Below are 14,194 nucleotides of genomic sequence, written 5' to 3' on the forward strand. Positions count from 1 at the left end.
CCAGGTCCCTGCCTTGGTGTCCAGCCTGGGTCTTCCACCTGGGGACTGTCCCTCCCGGGACCATGGTAGGAGCAGGGTGGGGCCTCCTCTGGGTCCCATGACAGGTTCCCAATGTCCCACCCAGGCGCCCTGGCTGCACATTCACTTTCAAGAACAAGTGTGACATTGAGAAGCACAAGAGCTACCACATCAAGGACGATGCCTATGCCAAGGACGGCTTCAAGAAGTTCTACAAGTACGAGGAGTGCAAGTACGAGGGCTGCGTGTACAGCAAGGCTACCAACCACTTCCACTGCATCCGCGCCGGCTGCGGCTTCACCTTCACCTCCACCAGCCAGATGACCTCTCACAAGCGCAAGCATGAGCGCCGGCACATCCGCTCCTCGGGCGCGCTGGGGCTGCCGCCCTCGCTGCTGGGCGCCAAGGACACGGAGCACGAGGAGTCCAGCAACGACGACCTTGTCGACTTCTCCGCCCTGAGCAGCAAGAACTCCAGCCTGAGCGCCTCCCCTACCAGCCAGCAGTCCTCTGCATCCCTGGCTGCCGCCACTGCCGCCACCGAGGCTGGGCCCAGCGCCACCAAGCCTCCCAACAGCAAGATCTCGGGGCTGCTGCCCCAGGGCCTGCCTGGCTCGATCCCCCTGGCCCTGGCCCTCTCCAACTCGGGCCTGCCCACCCCCACGCCCTACTTCCCCATCCTGGCTGGCCGTGGGAGCACCTCCCTGCCCGTGGGCACTCCCAGCCTCCTGGGTGCCGTGTCGTCTGGGGCAGCAGCCTCAGCCACCCCTGACACGCCCGCGCTGGTCGCCTCAGGAGCTGGAGACTCAGTCCCCGCAGCTGCCGCCTCTGTCCCGGCGCCACCCACCTCCATCATGGAGAGGATCTCCGCAAGCAAGGGTCTCATCTCGCCCATGATGGCCAGGCTGGCTGCGGCCGCCCTCAAGCCCTCTGCCACCTTTGACCCAGGTGAGCAGGCTGGGTCCTGCCCGGAAAGCAGGCACCTTCTGGACTGGGGTGGTCGCCTGGCCTCAGGCTGCAGAGCAGAGTTGGGGGGTGTTTGGAAGAGGTGTCCGTGTGGCCCCTGCCTGCCAGCGCCCCCTCGTTGCCTGGTCTTCGCCCCCATCCTGTTGGTTTCTGTGTGGGGCCCCTGGTTCTGGCTGCCACAGTAGGGGGCCCATGCTTCTGTTTCCCCATTTGTGAGATGGGGGCAATGGTCCCTGCCTCCTCGGCTGCCCCATATCCCTGGGGCCACTGCAGGTCCCCCCTCCCTGTCTGCTCACCCTCCCACATCCCAAGTCCACCCCCGATGAGGTTAGGCCCAGGGCCCCTGGCGTGCCTAGTGTTTCCTCCAGCTGACCCGGAGGGGGGCCTGCATCCAGCCCAGCAGTAGGGTGCCTGCACCTCACACCTGGACACCTCCAGGCCCAGGCTCCGTCCTCCATGAGTGCCGTCCCAGTAGGACTTTCCAGACAAGGGAAGCCTTCTATTTTGCACTGTCTGACTTTGCAGCCACTGGCCACCTGTGGCTGTTGGTGCTTGAAGCTGGGTCTGTGATTGGGAAGCGGGATTGTCACTTTAAACGGCCCTGCCCTGTCAAACAGAAAAGGGCCAGAGCCCCGGAGCTGCATCTTCCTTCTTCACGCTGGTTCACTGAGGTGAACTCAGCAGGAAAGGCAGCTCTCTTTCCTGCCTTTCTATAATTTCATAAATTTTCCATTAACAAAAGGTCCCTCCGTTTTTCTCTGGATTGGGGTGGGGGTGCTTTTCTGTTTACCTCACTCCTGTCCCCATTTCCCTGCTCTGGGTAGTTCCTATTTGTTGAATCCTTGAGGAGAGTTCAGTTCACATCTGGGATGTGGCTCATTTCACTTATTCATTCAACAGCCACTGATGGTTGCTGAGAGCCAGGCTCCGAGCCGGGTGCTGGGGACACAGCAGGCAGGATGCCAGACAGAGCCCCACGCCGTGGAGCCAGCAGACGGTTGGGGATGGTCTGTCCCAGGCACATGGCTAGGAAGTGGTGAACCAAGGCGCTGCCCGCAGGAGTGGGGCTCCGCTGGGCCTAGATGCCCTGTTCCCATTAGAAACCCTCTCAGAACCAGCTGAGACTGAGGGTCCCTGTGGCCTAGCCCGGGGCTCTGCCCACACCTCGCAGAGGCTGCCAGTGCCTGACAGGGGAACTGGGCCATGTTTCCCTGGGACCTTGGGCAGGTGACTGTGGAGAGCTGCTGGAATGTGGAGCCCCTAGGTCTGAAAACTCTCACAGGCCCAGTAGGGTGCTCATGCCTGGCGGCTGCGCAGAGGGACCACCTCTTGGTCTAGGCATGGGTGGGGCCTCGCTGGCCACGCCCCTCCAGCCAGGGGCCTGATGGATGGGGCAGGGCCCACTCCAGGGCCACCTGGCCTCAGTGGCCAGACTGTCAAGTACTTTGTTTTCATTAGAAAAGTCTCCTTCTCCCAAAAGAAAGGTCAAGCGCAGGGGAGGGGGCCGTTTTATTTTTTAATAAAATGCCACTTGCTGTCTCTGAAACAGCTCTCTGTCAGCTACAGCGCCTTGGGGCAAATTAATATTTCCGTCACTGGGGGAATGTGGGGGAAGGCTCGCTGGACGGCCCTGTCAGCAACTTCTTTTACCCCTGCTCTGCTGGCCTCCTGCGGCCTCACCCGCCCAGCTCCCTTCCGGACCCAGCTTGGCCCAGCCTGGCCTCGTGTCCCTGCCCCGGACAGCTTGACTGTGAGGTCGCCTGGTGTGGCCGCTCTGATTGGCCATCGGTCCCATCTCCCTGACACAGCAGAGGCCCTTCCCGGGCATGCTCCGTGCGGGGGCCGTCACCCCGGCAACCGCGGGCTGGGGACCACAGAGGGGCCCTCCCAGTCCAGATCTGCCACTTTCCCTCAGCATTAACAGAGTCTTTAATAAAAGCCTAAGCGGCAGCCCCACAAATTGACTGTGACAGTTGGTGGAGAAAACGAAGGGCCCCCGCCCCCACCCCAGCCCCCTCCCCAGCCTCCCACCCTTCTCCTCCAGGAGGCCCTGAGCCAGGACAACTTTGACATAATTTTGCAATAATTATCACTTGAAGAATTGCCACACAGGAGCTAGCGTCGCGAGCGATCACGTCAGCGGGAGAAGCGCTGACCAGCAGCCGGAGCCCACCCAGCCCACTGCCCTCCCTCCAGGGGGCACGGCTGTCTGTGCCCAGGCCAGGCCTTCAGCCCCTCTGACGCATCTTCCCTCCCCTCCCCTGCAGGAAGCGGGCAGCAGGTCACCCCAGCCAGGTTCCCCCCGGCCCAGGTGAAGCCGGAACCCGGTGAGAGCACCGGCACCCCAGGCCCCCATGAAGCCTCCCAGGACCGCAGTCTAGACTTGACTGTGAAGGAGCCCAGGTGAGGCGAGGCCCCCATGGGAGCCAGCCCCGGGAACCGCACCTTCGAGCTGGAGCCCCGGGGTGGTCCTGCCGGGGCAGTTGCAGCGGGCACGGCTGAAGCCCCAGGGTCGGGCAGGGAGGGTGAGCCCCAGGGCCCAGGCCCTGGCTGTCTGAGCCCAAGCCCCTTGGTTTGTGTGTTCTAGTAATGAATCAAATGGCCATGCAGTCCCGGCAAATTCATCTCTTTTATCCTCGCTTATGAATAAGGTAAGAGCCATCCATCACACGCCTCCCGTTCCCCCACCCAGAGAAATTAAAGCTGTGCTGGGGGGTGGGGGGATGTGTTTGTTTTTTAATGTTTTGCCTCTAATAAGATGAGTTTGTACCATTTAAATTTTGAGGCCATTTTTCATCGGATATAATTTCAGAGCCACTGCTTACAAATTAATTTAATGAACTGGCTGAAGAAATATATTCCAGCCTCTGACACCTTTTTTTCCCTTCAGATGGAGGGCTCCAAAAGCTTTTCCAGAGCCCTTCAACTTCGTTCGTGCCTCGTTATTAATTTTATTTATTTATTTTATATATATTTTTGTTTGTTTAAAAGGAGAGGGGGGAGGGGGTTCTAAAGTGGGAGCAAAACATCAATTTCCACTTTTCGGGTTGAGTAATGGTCTCGGACGCCTTCCGGAGAGGTCGCTCTGGAATATTTATTTTAAATAATGCAGGGTCTTTGTAAATTATACATCATCTCAAATATATTTTTCCCCTTCACATGATACATTTGACTACAGCAAGATTAATTCAGTTACTGTACACAAGTGACTGCCCTGAGGAGGGGCCGGGCCTGGGCCGGACCTCTCGCTGCAGGGGTCCCAGCCGGCACTTGGTGGGGAAGGAGCCTCGCTGGCCTGTGGCGTCCACTCCTTGGCCACTTGCTCTCTTGCTCTCCTTCCCCTTTCTTTGGCCTCTGCCCCCACGTCCCCCTCCCTTCCCTTGGAGCCTTGCAATGACCCCCTCCCGGCCACTGCAGCGAGCCTGTCTGAGTCTCACCCGTGAGACTCCCTCCCTCCTTCCCTCCCTCTCTCTGTCTCTCCTTTGTGGGCCTCCTCTTGTTCTCAAGGAATTCATAGGGGTTCCCCCATCCCTCCTCCTTCTGCGCTTCTTTTGAAAACCTTCTGGCAGGAAAATAACCAGGGAGCCGCAAAGTCTGGGGAAAGATGGGCTGCAGCGTGCTCCCTGAGTCGTGGCCTCGGCTTGAGTGATGGATCCTGCGGCACGGGCTCATGTGGAGGAGCCCTGAGGAGGCCTCACAGCTCCTGGGGTCAGGGCAGCGCAGCAGGCTCTCCATTCAGAGAGGGCCTGGCCACAGCCAGAGCCAAGCAGGCAGGCCGTGTTCTCTGCTGGCTCTGAGGGCTCAGTGGGTCCCAGCAGCCCAGAGCTTCGACTGTTGCTCCCCAGGCAGCCTTGTCTGTGTTCCAAGCTACCCCAGCCCCATGCTCGGCCTCTGTCCTCACAGATGTCTCAGGGCAACCCTGGCCTGGGCAGCCTGCTGAACATCAAGGCGGAAGCGGAGGGGAGCACCGCTGCAGAGCCCTCACCCTTCCTGGGCAAGGCCGTGAAGGCGCTGGTTCAGGAGAAGCTGGCAGAGCCCTGGAAGGTGTACCTGCGCAGGTGAGGGACTGCCGGCCGCACCCACCCGTCCTCCTGCAGCACCCGCCCCGGAGCCCCAGGCTCTCCTCTAATGCCGGCTCCTCTGGCTAGGTTTGGTACGAAGGACTTCTGTGATGGCCAGTGTGACTTCCTCCACAAGGCCCACTTCCACTGCGTGGTGGAGGAATGCGGCGCGCTCTTCAGCACCTTGGACGGGGCCATCAAGCACGCAAAGTGAGTAGGGTGCTAGGGGTCATTTCAGCAGAGCCCCACTGATCCCAGCCTGGCTCTGGGGTGGGTGGGGCTGGGGCTGCCACAGCAGTTCCTGCTAGACCACAGAAGCTGAGTTGGCTTCTCAGAGGTGCTGCCCCAGCAAGCGTGGGCTTCCCATCCTCCTTCACACATGCAGCCTTCAGCCAGGGGCTCTGAGCCCCTGTCCAGGCCCCGCCTGGGGCCCTGAGCAACAGCTGCTGCTGCACCCACATTGCCAGGGCAGCCATCAGTCCCAGCACATGCTCCTTGCAGAGCAGGCCAGAGGGGCGCAGAACCCAGCTGGAGAGACTCGGCTGTGACCTGGAGCAGGAACCCTAGCTGAAGGCCTTTCCAAGCCACAATATTACATCTCTAGGTTACCTTTGACCTAAAAATAATGAAATGAATTTGTAAATCCCATTGAGTTAAAAGACTTCGAGCCTAACCGCCCACTTATAAGGGAACTCAGAACTTGCAATCGTTTAAAACAGATCTGCAGTGCTCCCAAGGCTTTTCCAACCGCGTAGGCACCCTTGGCTGTAGCATGTGGGAAGCCTACTGTGAATATTGAGAATCCTACCTTTAAGACCTCCGAGCAGGTTCTGGAAGGAAGGGACTTCCTGGGGCAGGGCCTGCTGTCACACACATGGAGGAGCTGGGGATTGAGGAAGGGCACAAGTAGGAAGGCATGGTTAGGCCCAAGCCAGGAGCCCAAGTTCGGACCCAGAGGACATGGTAGTTTGCCCTCCAGTCCTTCTGTCCTGGTGGGGTCACAGGAGACTTCCGGAGCTGAGTGATGGGGACGAGTAGGGACGGACACCGGGGTCCAGGCCTGTGATGGGGTCACATGCGTGCCCCTCTGCACCTGTCTTCACTGCCCCCCATGAGACCCCCTCTTCTACCTCTCGCAGCTTCCACTTCCGGACAGAGGGAGGAACAGCAAAAGGAAACGCAGAAGCTGCCTTCCCAGCCTCAGCTGCCGAGACCAAACCTCCCATGGCCCCCTCATCCCCTCCGGTCCCTCCTGTCACCACGGCCACGGTGTCCTCTCTGGAGGGGCCCACTCCCAGCCCGGCCTCCGTGCCCTCCACCCCAACCCTCCTCGCCTGGAAGCAGCTGGCTTCCGCCATACCCCAGATGCCTCAGATCCCAGCGTCAGTGCCTCACCTGCCCGCCTCGCCCTTGGCAACGACTTCTCTAGAGAACGCCAAGCCCCAGGTCAAACCCGGATTCCTCCAGTTCCAGGAGAAGTGAGTCCCTTGATGAGCCGGGAGTCCCGCGTTCCCCTCGCGTCTCGGGAGTAGGTGCTAGCAAGGGCGCTAGGAGGCCCTGTTTCTCACTGCGGATGGCGCTGCTGTCCCCAGCTTCTCTGGGGCATGGCCACTGGGTGATGTCCTTCTAGCCAAAGATGCTGCTGCTCCTACCTCACTGCCTGTCCCAGAGCAGGCCGGCCAGCATGGGCCAACAGTGGCGGCAGTGGCCGCTGCTCCTGCAGGGCATGTGGTGATCCTGCCAGGGCCAGCTGGGGTGGACTGGGCATGGTGGTCCTCAGAGGACGTCTCCCAGCCTGACAAGGAGGGCTGCGTCTCCCTCCAGGCCTCTGTATTGGCCTCCTCTGTGGCTCACACCCATGGCTGAATCTCTTCAGGGCACGTGAAGTCACAGGTGGGGCACGAGGGGGCCAGGCCCCTCCAGGCTGTCACTGGCCTGCACAGTGGTCTGAGCTCTTGGGTGGAAGGGACCCTCCTCACTGGATGGTGGTGGCTCCTTGCAGGGAGAACGGTGACTTTGTACTGTCATGTGTGCGGCTTCCTGTTCTCAATAAAAGTAATAAATTGGATTATTTATATCGCCTGAGTGGCAGCTGTCCTCCCTCTCTGAGCACCTGGGGCTGGGCCCACAGCATGGAAGGGGCCGGGCAGTCTTCTCCGTTCCCCCCACCAGCTTCCCCTCCCCTCCTCCTCCCCAGAGTGGCAGCTCAGGTTTCCCAGGCCTGGTCAGAGTGCCCACTGTGGGTCCCCTGGGAGGGGACTACAGTATTGCCAACCAGAGTGGAAAGCTGGGACCAGCGTCCTCCCACACACACCGCTGTGCATCCTGGAGGCGGCCCAGGGCAGGCCAGCACACCGCCTCTGCCCCAGCAGCTCTCCCACTCGCCGGCAAGTGGGGTCTGAGTGGGTGGGCACCATGGGCTCCGAGCTGACCATGGGGAGCCCAGCAGCTGTGAGCCCCGAGGAAGCTGACACCAGGCACGTGCTCCTGCTTGCTAAGGGCCTGTGGCAGCAGCGCTTCCTGGTGGGGCCGAGCACCCATCTGCAGTCTGTCAGTCAGCCGCATCCACTGCGGCGCCCATGCCACCACACCAGCCAGGGCCTCACGGCACTCTGCCAGGGCTGGCAGCACCATCCTTATTTTCCAGTCCAAGAAGTTATTCCAGCCATCCTTATCTATAATCCTGAGGTGTGGCCGTGGAAACTACGTGTCCCAGCATGCAATGCTCTGGGCGCCCTGCATATTGCAATTCCTGTGCACCATGCAGAGCTCCTAAAAGGAGGCAGAAATGCATGCTGGGATCTGTAGTCTCTGGCTGAGTCATCCTGTAGAGCAGGACAGCAGCCCAGGCCATCCCTCTTGGTGGTACCGCTGGTCATGGGGGAGTGAACTCCAACACAAGCGAGGTCAGGACACCAGCAGGGAAGGCTTGGGAATGGCAATAACCTTCTGGGCTGTGGTTTCCTTCCAGCGATCCTTGCCTTGCCACGGACTGCAAGTATGCCAACAAGTTCCACTTCCACTGTCTCTTTGGGAACTGCAAGTACGTCTGCAAAACATCTGGCAAGGCCGAATCCCACTGCCTGGACCATATCAACCCCAACAACAACCTGGTGAACGTGCGAGACCAGTTTGCGTACTACTCTCTGCAGTGTCTCTGTCCCAACCAGGTCAGCATGGCGGGCCGGCCCAGGAGCAAAGTAGGGGGCAGGGAAGTGCAGGGCTAGCTCAGGGCACAGGACAGGCACCTCTTGGCAGAGGCTCCATTTCTGACACCTTGCTTAAATGGGCCTCCCGTACTCTGGAAAGGGCACTGTCTGCCCCTAGGCCCCTGGAGGCTCCTGGGCAGAGGTCCAGATTGGTGCTAGTTGGTGAGGTCTGACACCTGAGTGGTGACTCAATGCTGGGTAGTCACCATGCCTTTGACATCATTCTTGCCTATCCTGGAACTAGCTTTATGCCCCCTTTCTCCAAAGCCCTAGAATTTTCTAACAGGCCCATTGTCCATGCCCACACAGGTAAGTCAGATCAGATTCACCTTAAAGGCCTGACTCCCAAGACCAGGAGGGGCTGCCTGAGGGGGAGCCTGCGTCCAGGTGTGCTAGGATAGAGCAGTGATGTCTGCCTAGGTCTAGGCATACAAGGAAGACTGTTAAAATAGGTTCACGATGTCTGCTGTAGGTATGGGATTGCAGATGGACTGCAAGGTTACCAGGTTAGGATGCTTTAGTGCAGTGACTAAGGGCATGTACTGCTTTTTTTTTTTTTTTTTTTTTTTTTTTTTTTTTTTTTTTGGAGATGGAGTCTCCCTCTGTTGCCCAGGCTGGAGTGCAATGGTGCAATCTCGGCTCACGGCAACCTCTGCCTCCCAAGTTCAAGCAGTTCTCCTGCCTCAGCCTCCCGAGTAGCTGGGATTACAGGCTCATGCCACCACACCGGGCTAATTTTTTTGTATTTTAGTAGAGATGGGGTTTCACTGTGTTGCCCAGGCTGGGCTCGAACTCCTGAGCTTAGGCAATCCGCCCACCTCAGACCTCCCAGAGGGCTAGGATTACAGACGTGAGCCACCGTGCCCAGCCCTGCGCTGCTTTTTAATATGCGAAAGGTGTTTCTGTGATCATCAGCTTCTGAGAGAGAACACATGTGCTAAGGGCCCACACCACAGTCTCAGGCCCGGGGGAGACAGGAGGAGCTCATGAAAGTCATCGCCTGTCCTGACACTCCCATGTCTCCCTGCAGCACTGCGAGTTCCGAATGCGCGGGCACTACCACTGCCTCCGCACCGGCTGCTACTTCGTGACCAACATCACCACCAAGCTCCCCTGGCACATCAAGAAGCATGAGAAGGCCGAGCGGCGGGCAGCCAATGGCTTCAAATACTTCACCAAGCGCGAGGAGTGTGGCAGGCTAGGTACCGAGGGCCTGGACTGCGGGCAGGGACTTCCAGTGGGCATCAAGGCCATGGCCCCTGTGGCTTGGGCCGCCTCTCCTGGTACCCGTGTCCTGTCCCCCACCGCAGGCTCCATGCTTTGTTGAAGGTGTCCCAGATCTCACAGGCTAGGCACCGTCAAGCTTGTGCAACAGTCCAAACCCACAGAGCCCAGCAAGAAGGGTGGGGGTGACTCATGCAGGGCACTGCCCCTCCACCCCCAGACAGCGGCCCTGGGACCTCATCGTGAGCATCCAGGGCCTGGGCATGGTTCTGTTTTCCTTTTCTCATCAAGAAGTCGAGCAGGGAAGTCTTAGGAGTTCAAAGTTCTTTGCTCCGGGATCTCTTTCCATGGCTTTCATGATGAGGTTTTTGTCCACAGTGAGCTACAGTTTGTCCATTCATCCATTTTGCAGTTACCTATGGAGGGACAGCTCTGTGCCAGGCTGGGTGCTGTCACAGGGGTGGGGGTGGTGACGGTGGTGGCGGCTCAGATCTAGTAGGGAACGGTCAAGTTCCCCATGGGCTCAGCTGGAGCATCCGTGACCCGGAACCCAGGAAGGGGCTGCTGTGGCTTTGGGAAGGGAAGCCACTGATGCCTGAGAGGTAGCGGTGCTGCTGGGAGCTGAGTCTCGGCCCCTGTGCACGGCCTGCTGAAGCGGCAGGACTCTCCCTAGGAAGAGACCAGAACCCAAGGGCAGGCGGGAGCCAGGCCATCAGGCAGAGGTGCCTGAGCTGCAGGCAAGGCCCGTTGTGGCCTGGTGGTCGTGGCAGCAGGGGTGGGGGCTGCTGCAGTCTGGTCCTTCCAAAGGTGAAAAGGTGACATATTCAAAGTCAACCGCCAGAAAAAGGAAACAAACCTTGCCTTCAAGTATGAATTCAAAAAGGAGTTCGCGGCCAGGGAGAGGGCTGGTAGCCAGGCCAATAAGTGTCAACACTCGTGGCCTGTGCTGTCCCTGGGCTCAGTTTACAGATGTCAGGGTATTCTGCAGTTGCCGTTATTTACTCAACTTGTGGTGTTTTTGGTGATAATTGGGGCCAAACAAAGCTGGGGGATGACAGAAGACACCTGGCCAGCCTGGGCGCCATGGCAGCGGACAAGCCCTCACCTGCCTGCCCCAGGATGCTGTTTCAGTCCCGCCTGCTCTGTTTGTTCTCGGCCCAGAGCAAGGCAGGGGGTGCTGGGGCCTGGGCAGAGGGGCCAGCAGCACCCTGAGCTTCCCAGCAGAGATGTGGGGACAGGTGGCTTGCTGAGAAGTAGCTGGCCTAGTGTACAGGGCCCATGAGGGTCCCTTGCCCTGGAGCTGTGCACCTCCCCGCGTGTGGAACAGGGGATGGGGACCAGCCCAGCATTGTCACTTGCCTCTGTGCCAGGCTGGAGAGGAGGCCCAGGGTTTGGACAGCCAGGTGGCTTTGGACTTCCTGACCTTCCTCCTAAGGGTGCCACCTTGGCGCAGCACCCTTCCCCCAGATGCCATCTGCCTTATTGGCCACACTGCCCCCATGCCTAGAACAGTGCCCGACAGACCCTGGAAGCCATGAGTGCTGGCCAGCTGGGGGGCTTATGCCAGGTGGGGCTATGTCCACAGGCTGCAAGTACAACCAGGTGAACAGCCACTTCCACTGCATCCGAGAGGGCTGCCAGTTCTCCTTCCTCCTCAAGCACCAGATGACCTCCCACGCACGGAAGCACATGCGGAGGATGCTGGGGAAGAACTTCGACCGTGTGCCCCCCTCCCAGGTGAGAGCCACCCCCTCCAGGTGACAGCCCAGCCAGGGTGGCGGGAATGCACCATGGTCCCACGCTCACTCTCAGGCCTGTGCTGCGTGGAGCCTCAGCCTGCCCTCTGTGGGCAGCATGCCCCACAGCCCCACTTCCTCAGGGACCCCCATGTCCTTTCAGGGCCCCCCAGGCCTGATGGATGCTGAGACAGATGAGTGCATGGACTACACTGGCTGCAGCCCAGGCGCCATGTCCTCTGAGTCATCCACCATGGACCGGAGCTGCTCCAGCACCCCCGTGGGTAACGAGAGCACTGCGGCAGGTGAGCTGCAGGCAGGGGCTGCTGGCAGGGCCAAGCCCCACTCCCAAAGCCCAGCACCGGTGGGTGCAGCTTGGGACAGAAGGTCCGGGGCACACGGCCTCCGAGGAGGACAGGCTGGTGTGCAGCAGAGCCAGCTGGTCTGTGGGACTGAGTCACTGAGGCCCCTCCCGCCATCCTCCCGCCTCCCCGGCGCTGCCCTTCCTGTCAGTTTCCAGGAGAGGACCCTGGGCCGGTCCTCTATGAGCCACAGCGGGAGCAGCGCAGCCCTGGCCTCCTTCCTCTGCTGCCTCCCACCTGGCCTGGGCCCAGCGCCGGTCCTGCCCGGCACACCTGCCCATGTGACCCCTGGCACCGCCCTGCCTCTCTCTCCTCCTGCCCCCTCTTCTTGTGTCCCTCTCTCTGCTCATCCGTGCACACATTTTCATGCCATACCTGCTTCTGCCATCAGGTTTCTCATTTTGGTTCTTTCTGTTTGTTTGTTCTTTGTTTTGGTTTCTTTTTTTTTTTTTTTTTTTTTTTTTTTTTTTTTTTTTTCTGCTTTTCTCCACCCTCTCCAGGCTGCCCGGCTCCTCCTCCTCCTCCTCTTCCTCCTCCTGCGGCCGCTGGTGATGAGGCTGCCCGCGCGGCCCCGCAGCCGCCAGCGACTCCATCCTTCTCGCCGGCCACGCTCCGGCCGCCCCTCCCCCCCCTCCCCTGCCTCTTCTCTCCGTCCTGTCTCTCATACTCTCTGCTCAGTGCCACTCTCGGAGCCGGCCGGGGCCTGGCCCATCCCACCTGCAGCCCGCCCAGCTTCCCGCCCGTCACTGCCACTCCAACTCCAGTAAAAAGTGACGTCCCCCTAGTTCAGGATGCTGCAGGTAATGCGCATATGCCTTCTCACCGCAGTCCGTCACTCCAATCCACCCTCTAGGCCATGCTCCGGGGCCTGACCCTTTTCTGCAGCCAGCCAGGCCAAGGACGGGGCCGCTCTGCACCCCTCACAGCCAAGCATCCCCGAGACTAGAGAGCATAGTCTCCATCCCAGGGACAACTCCTCGTGGCTCCTGCTCAGTGCTAGGCAGGCCAGAGCATTGCTGCTAGGGATTCTCCCCTGTTCACAACTGGCTCAGAGTCCCAAAGAGGGCCGATCCTGCTGGAGGCCCTGTGCGGTCTGCCTTCCTCGGCCTGGGGCAAGGCAGGACCTGTCCCTTCTACTCTGAGGAGTCCCCCTGGGATCTGGCACTAGGGAGCGGTAGAGGATGCTTTCGGGAAGGTCTGCTGGGGTCTGGGACCTGCCCAGATTCAGAGGGTCCAGATTCCAGCCTGAACCCCGGCCCACACCCAAAGCTGAGCAGTAAGTGGAAGTCTGTGGACTCAGGCCCCAGCAGTGCTCAGGGGCAGAGGCACCTCCCATTCCACCCCCATATCTGATACCCACTGGGATGGCATCTGCCCGCCCCCTCCCTTGAGCGTAGATACTACCCGGGTTCTGACTCCTCTGCTAATTTTTGCCTCACGTTCTGCCTGAGTACAGGCCCCAGGAGTTACGACTGGGGCAGGGCCGGGCCTCCCCCACCTCAGGGACTTCCGGCCATTGGAAGCTCCACTCTGACATCACCAGGCCTTGTGACTTCAGACCCAAAGCAGCTCCTCACCCACCCAGGTTTTGGGCCTGAGGCCATCCCTTGCCCCCTGCCTGGGTGCCCCCACACCGTCACAGCCCTTAGTTTCTCTCCGTTTTTGTCCACTCAGGGTGAGCGATGGGGCCTGGCCTGAAACGGGCAGAGCAGACATTTGGTGGCTAGAGTGACTGCTGGGCCTTCTAAGCAGGCTCTGGGAGAGCCAGGCAGGTCAGCCATGTGGGAGGAGCCCAGAGGCTACCCACGTGCTGGTGGGGCTGGTCAGAGAGCTTCTCTTATTGTTTGTGGGGGGTGGCGTGGGGAGCCAGGACTAGCTGCCTGTGCCTCTGGCAGGAGCTAGGGCTTCCCCTCACCCATGGCCATAGGGGCACAGGTGCCTCCCAGAAAGGGTTACAACCCTGGCCTTGGCAGGGGGGCATCCTAAATCCCAAGAAGCAGTCTGGGCCAGCTGGACATAAATGGGCTCAGCTCCCCCGGCTGAGCCCCTGCTCTGGTCCTGACCCAGGTAAATTATGGCTCTGAGCAGAGGACAGAGGCATTGAGCTCCCTGAGGCCTAGTCCTCCAGTAGGCCTGTCCTCTCCCAGCCCTTGGGGTAGACAACCCCAACAAGACCTTAAAGAACCTTTTGGTACCAAGGACAAGGTGCTCCTTAGGGCAGGGAGTTGCAGCCCCGCACAGCCCTGGGGCACTTGGCACCCCTACTGTGAGTAGGCAGCTCCCCCTGTGCAGACAGGCGCAGCCAGGGAAGCCGGGTAGCCTGCGGGAAAGGAGCGGGCCTGTCCCTCATTAGAGGCAGGCGTAGCTGGCGTCTTGGCACGAGTCCAACTTGGGTAATTGCACTCTGCCGACCTAGATTCCCCCCTTCAGCTTCAATTAGCGCCAGGACGTGTCCTCACTTCCCACCCAAACTGGCCAGGAAGCAGCCACCACGTCCCCCAGAGCTGGCTGGGCTGCCACTCGGGGGGAGAGGCCTGTGAGGTCCTTCTGCAGACAGGGATGAGGAGGGGGAAGCCCGAGACCCCTCCTGTGCCGGGGGTAGGGAGGGGGCTGGGCAG

At 60.1% G+C, this 14,194-nt stretch overlaps 1 protein-coding gene across 2 annotated transcripts in view; it reads left to right on the forward strand.

Annotated features, from left to right (window-relative positions):
• Positions 1-14,194, forward strand: part of CASZ1 (castor zinc finger 1) — a 166,970-nt gene that overhangs the window by 149,149 nt on the left and 3,627 nt on the right. For both annotated transcript variants that reach the window (XM_030941700.1, XM_030941698.1), the window contains 10 exons: positions 125-966; positions 3,252-3,387; positions 3,572-3,635; positions 4,888-5,042; positions 5,133-5,255; positions 6,185-6,523; positions 8,017-8,215; positions 9,285-9,456; positions 11,064-11,215; positions 11,378-11,519. In XM_030941700.1, the coding sequence (XP_030797560.1) occupies positions 125-966; positions 3,252-3,387; positions 3,572-3,635; positions 4,888-5,042; positions 5,133-5,255; positions 6,185-6,523; positions 8,017-8,215; positions 9,285-9,456; positions 11,064-11,215; positions 11,378-11,519 (2,324 nt within the window). The remainder of the gene's footprint in view (positions 1-124; positions 967-3,251; positions 3,388-3,571; positions 3,636-4,887; positions 5,043-5,132; positions 5,256-6,184; positions 6,524-8,016; positions 8,216-9,284; positions 9,457-11,063; positions 11,216-11,377; positions 11,520-14,194) is intronic.

The sequence above is a fragment of the Rhinopithecus roxellana genome, chromosome 12 (genome assembly GCF_007565055.1).
Source record: "Rhinopithecus roxellana isolate Shanxi Qingling chromosome 12, ASM756505v1, whole genome shotgun sequence".
In the NCBI taxonomy this organism is placed as follows: domain Eukaryota; kingdom Metazoa; phylum Chordata; class Mammalia; order Primates; family Cercopithecidae; genus Rhinopithecus; species Rhinopithecus roxellana.